Genomic DNA, 5328 nt, shown 5'->3' on the forward strand with positions numbered 1-5328 from the left:
AACCAAGTTACAACGAAAAAACCATTTCGGCTGTATTTCGGAGGGTTAAAAAAAAAAAAAAAAATTTTTTCCAGAACCCTCTCAACATAATCTTTAAATTTAGGGGCGGACATTAGCAACTTTTTTTTTTTGTATGGGGACCGACCCAGTCTAATGCTTATCCACCTCATCTGCAGTAAGCTCGACATATCATCGCAGACTAAATGGGAAGAAGAAACACCAACTAACATCATACCAACCTGGGATTCAATGGCAAGATTTCTAGAGAAGAGATGTCAGCGGTTGGAGAGTGTGGAAGTCGCCTTGGTAACGCAAACACCAGGCCATCAGGTGGGAAAGAAATTTGCTTTAAACAATAAAAATCATCGAAAAACATTTGTTGTGTCCACCAAAACCTGTTCCTTTTGCGACTCCCAGCAGCACTTAATACAGCAGTGTACAAAGTTTCTCAGTTTGTCCCCTGCACTTAGATATAAAGAAGCGAAAAAACTGCAGTTATGTCTTAATTGTTTACACAGAGGTCATTTGATGAAGTCTTGCACAGCGGGTAGCTGTCGAAAATGCTCATCCAAGCACAACACTTTATTGCATTTGAGCGCAAGCTCTCAGTCCACCTCGCTCGATTTAAACGCATCGTCGCCTGCGGTAGATAGCTCCGCACATAAAACGTTGACATCCAACACTCCGGCACAGTCGAGCCTCATATCGGCATCATCACTTCCCTCAATTTCCGCTCAAAGTGCAGAAACGTCGCCTCATAACTTTGTTCTTATCGCTACAGCTATTGTACTCATAACAAATAAAGCTGGCTGCCTCGTACCATGCAGAGCACTCTTAGATTCGGCATCCCAGCTAAACTTTATTACTTCTCGCTTTGTTCACCAGCTTCAGTTAAAAAAGTCTAAAGCCACAACGCTAATTTCTGGCATCGGTCAGTCTGAGCTTGTGTCAGATCATAGAGTTGATCTTCGCATACACTCTCGTATTGGTGATTATGCATCCTCTTTATCTGCCGTCGTAACACCAAAGATCACTGATTGTCAACCTGGATACTCGCTTAACAATATCGACTGGAGCATCCCATCAAATATATCGCTAGCAGATCCATTGTTCTTTGAATCGCAGCGCATAGATCTTCTTATAGGCGCTGGCCTCTTTTTTGATTTACTCTGTGTCGGACAAATTCGCATGCATGAGCACCTTCCCTTACTGCAAAAAACTCGCCTGGGCTGGGTAGTATCTGGTGGTGGCCGATTTGTAAGAAAACGTCTCAGCTGTTTAGCATCCTTAGAGGAAAATTGGGTGGACGACTCCGACGCACTTCATAATCTCGTAGAGCTGTTCTGGGCAGTTGAAAATTCGTTTCAGCTCAAGCCTCATGCCACTCACGAAGAACTCGAATGTGAAGCTCACTTCGCTCAAAATGTCACTCGCTTGAAATCAGGTGAATATTCGGTTCATCTTCCTACAAAAATCGATCCCAGTCAACTTGGTGATTCATATCACACTGCTCTTCAACGGCTGAAGGGGTTAGAGAAAAAACTCAAACGCAACGAATCGCTTCGAGAGCAGTACGTAGCATTTATGAAAGAATATATAGCTCTTAAACATATGTCGCCAGTCAGTAGCATAACAGGCAAAACTCCAATGTACTTTCTGCCCCACCACTGTGTGCTAAAAGAAGACAGCACAACCACAAAGTTGCGAGTGGTGTTCGATGGTTCGGCATCTTCTACTGGATATTCCTTAAACGATATTCTCATGGCAGGGCCAACGATACAGGCAAAATTGTTCGACACATTAATACGTTTTCGTTCGTTTAGGATTGCGCTCACAAGCGACATATGCAAGATGTATCGCTGCGTACGCGTTCCAGATCCCGATGCATATTTGCAGTGCATACTGTGGAGAGATTCCCCAGAAGATGAGATTAAAATCTACAAATTAGATACAGTCACGTATGGTACGAAACCAGCTTCTTTCTTGGCCATTCGAGCGATGCACCAGCTTGCAATCGACGAACAGTGCAATTACCCTATAGGTGCTATAATCGTTCGCAGGGACTTTTATGTTGACGATATGATTTCTGGTGGCAACTCTGTCGAAGAGGTACTCGAAATTAAGAGTCAGACCTGTGACCTATTGGCCAAAGGTAATTTTATTTTACGTAAGTGGTGTACAAACGATCCGGATGTCTTATGCAAAATATCAGAAAACGAGAGGCAAACATTTTTGAAGTTTAACGATGGAAGCGAAGACTTATCTGGGATACGAGAACTGATTGTTTTCTCTTCTGTTTCAACCCAGCCTCATCAACATGTAAGAGAATCACGAAACGAAGTGTACTTTCAGTTATAGCACGATTTTATGATCCGCTGGGTTTAATTGGGCCTGTTATAGCAAAGGCAAAAATTTTGCTTCAACGTTTGTGGAAAGAAAAGGTTCATTGGGATGAGAGCTTACCGCAGAGCTTACAAAATGATTGGCTTATTATATGCGAAGGCTTTCAGCATATAGATAAACTTCGTTTTGACAGATATTCTCTTTCGCCTGAAGCTCGTTTGCAAGTACATGCATTCTGCGATGCAAGCCTATCAGCATATGGAGCATGCATTTATATACGATCTGAGAGTTGCGGTAAAATAAAAACAAATTTGCTTTGTTCCAAATCTCGAGTATCTCCATTAAAAACACTTACAGTGCCAAAGCTAGAACTTTGCGCTGCGTCGTTGTTGGCAACGCTCATCAACTCAGTGGCTCAACTAAACATCTTCGGCAGCGAATTTTATTGTTGGTCGGATTCCACAGTCGTTCTGTCGTGGATCAGCGGAGAACCTTCAAACTACAAAATGTTCGTTTCAAATCGGGTGAGCAGCATTCAAACTCTCACCAAGCACATGTCGTGGCGGTACGTGCCAACTAGTATGAACCCGGCAGACATTCTGTCGCGGGGAGCTTCGCCTTTGGAATTGTTAAATTCGCCACTATGGATGTATGGGCCTCACTTTCTGCAGCTCAGTCGCAATGAGTGGCCCGCGGACTTCGCACCTGTTCATGACCTACCCGAGCGTCGTCAGTTTGCAATGTTATCAACAACAAAAAGTATTGATTTTTCACAGAACTGCAAGTTTGTGAATTCATTCCCGAAAATGCAGCGTATATATGCCTACGTCAACCGATTTGCAAGAGCCATAGGGTGCAAGGATGATCGAAAATTTGGAATGCTAACTACTGAAGACATTAGCTTAGGCACAAAGCTTTTGTTAAGAATGATTCAGCGAGTGCACTTGGCTTCCGACTATAAGGCTTTAGTAACAAGCAAGGAGATAGCCGCGTCTAGCGATTTATATTCACTAATGCCGTTTATAGACGACGACGGCTTGATGCGCGTGGGCGGGCGACTTGAAAATTCGTCATTAAACTTTGAATCAAAGCATCCAATCATATTGCCAAAAGGGCATGAATTGACCGAAGCCTTGATTGATCATTTTCATCGTAAAATGTTGCATGGTGGACCACAAGCCGTTTTAGCGTCGATTCGTCTCCAGTACTGGCCAATAGGTGGAAGGAAGGCTGTAGCTAAGGTGATCAACAAGTGCATACGATGCTTTCGAGTTAAGCCAAAAACAGCAGGACATCTTATGGGCAACTTGCCGGCCGATCGTGTGCAGGCAAACCGAGCATTCTTAGTAACTGGCATGGATTTTTGTGGCCCGTTTTTGTATCGATCTGAAGTACGCAATAAACCTGCTATTAAATGCTACATCTGCCTGTTTGTTTGTTTTAGCACAAAGGCTGTGCACCTCGAGTTGGTTAGTGATTTGTCAACACCATCGTTTATAGCCGTTGGTGCAAAAAATGAATTGGCAGAGCTAAAGCAACTATTTTTTAACGATCAAAATCGCCTAGCAATCCATCAGCAGTGCCTTGACGATGGTATCGATTTTCGCTTTATACCTCCTAGGTCTCCGCATTTTGGCGGCCTTTGGGAGGCATCCGTGAAAACTGCAAAATTTCATTTTTGGCGTGTTGTTGGACTTTCGGTTTTAAACTTCGATGAATTAAGAACACTGGTGGTTGAAATTTCTGCAGTAATGAACTCTCGCCCTCTCTGTCCTCTTACAGAAAATCCTGAAGACCTCGACGTACTAACTCCGGCCCACTTTCTGATCGGGTCAGCATTCACCGCGTTGATTGAGCCAGACGTTTCAGTGCTTAATATTAACCGCTTGGACAGGTGGCAGCGGGTTTGCTATATGCAGCAAATCTTCTGGAAAAAGTGGTCTGCGGAGTATCTCACGCTTCTGCAGCAACGTAGCAAATGGCGCTCCCGAAAGCCGAATATTGAAATCGGAACCATGGTGCTTGTTAAGGATGAGAATTTGCCTCCGCTGAAGTGGCCGCTGGCCAGGGTGATTGAAACCATCAAGGGCAGCGATGAAGTTGCGCGAGTGGCTGTTCTTCGCACCGCTAGTGGCACTACCAGGCGCGCTATCAACAAGTTGTGTGTCCTGCCCATGAACCCTGATGTAGTTGAAAGCCTGCCGCTTCCAACGGGGGGAGGATGTTTGGAGAAGCACCAAAATTCTTAAATTATAAGTCATATAATTTCAAGTAATTCAAATATGCCCTCCACTGTATTTCGTCTTGTCACTCATATTCGTAATTTGTTTATTTTAACCATTTGCTGTCATGTTCATATGTATCATTGTATAGGCTTACAAGTATGGAAAGCGCCATTTTGTTTGTTTACATTTGAAAACAGCTGAGATCACCTGATTTTCAATTCTCTCATTCTCCGCACAGAGTTACATTCAAGTTTCAGAAAAAACTTTAAAATGTAAATTGAGAAATATTTTAGAAAAATGTGTTTTTATTCATTTGAATTCAATAAAAAAGAAATTAAAAATGCGTGCCAAGTCTTGCATTTCCAATAATAACGATAAATGTGTATGTTCCAGGCAATAATTTAAAATATTTGTGAAACTTATCGTTTGCGCTAAAATACATCAATGTGTGTGAAATTCGTTGTCATTGCTTTTGTTTTGAACATCATATTCGTGCCTGCCGGTGGAAAAATTAGGTAAATTTGCATTTATTTTTAAGAAAACATATAATTTAATATATATTTCTTTCCAGAGCGATATACGGACAAGTAAGATGAGCATCGTTTAAACAAATGGTTTATTTTCTTGTAAAAGCAACCGTGGCCCGAGCAGCGTAAATCGTGGCAGAGAATTATAAGTAATAAGGGAAATAATAGTGCGATAAGAAACTGGAGCTCGGGGAAAACTATAATTTACGTCTCTACGCAGCACGTACGCATGT

At 42.4% G+C, this 5328-nt stretch overlaps 1 protein-coding gene across 1 annotated transcript; it reads left to right on the forward strand.

The window, feature by feature from the left end:
- Positions 1-153: 153 nt before the first annotated feature.
- On the forward strand, positions 154-4592 carry LOC118741855. The gene is made up of 2 exons (XM_036473828.1): positions 154-2152; positions 2701-4592. The coding sequence occupies exons 1-2, from the start codon at positions 154-156 to the stop codon at positions 4590-4592; spliced, it is 3891 nt and encodes a 1296-aa protein (XP_036329721.1).
- Positions 4593-5328: the final 736 nt, after the last annotated feature.

The sequence above is a fragment of the Rhagoletis pomonella genome, unplaced genomic scaffold (assembly GCF_013731165.1).
Source record: "Rhagoletis pomonella isolate Grant_MI unplaced genomic scaffold, Rhpom_1.0 Rhpom_scaffold_00006, whole genome shotgun sequence".
NCBI classification, from domain to species: Eukaryota; Metazoa; Arthropoda; class Insecta; order Diptera; family Tephritidae; genus Rhagoletis; species Rhagoletis pomonella.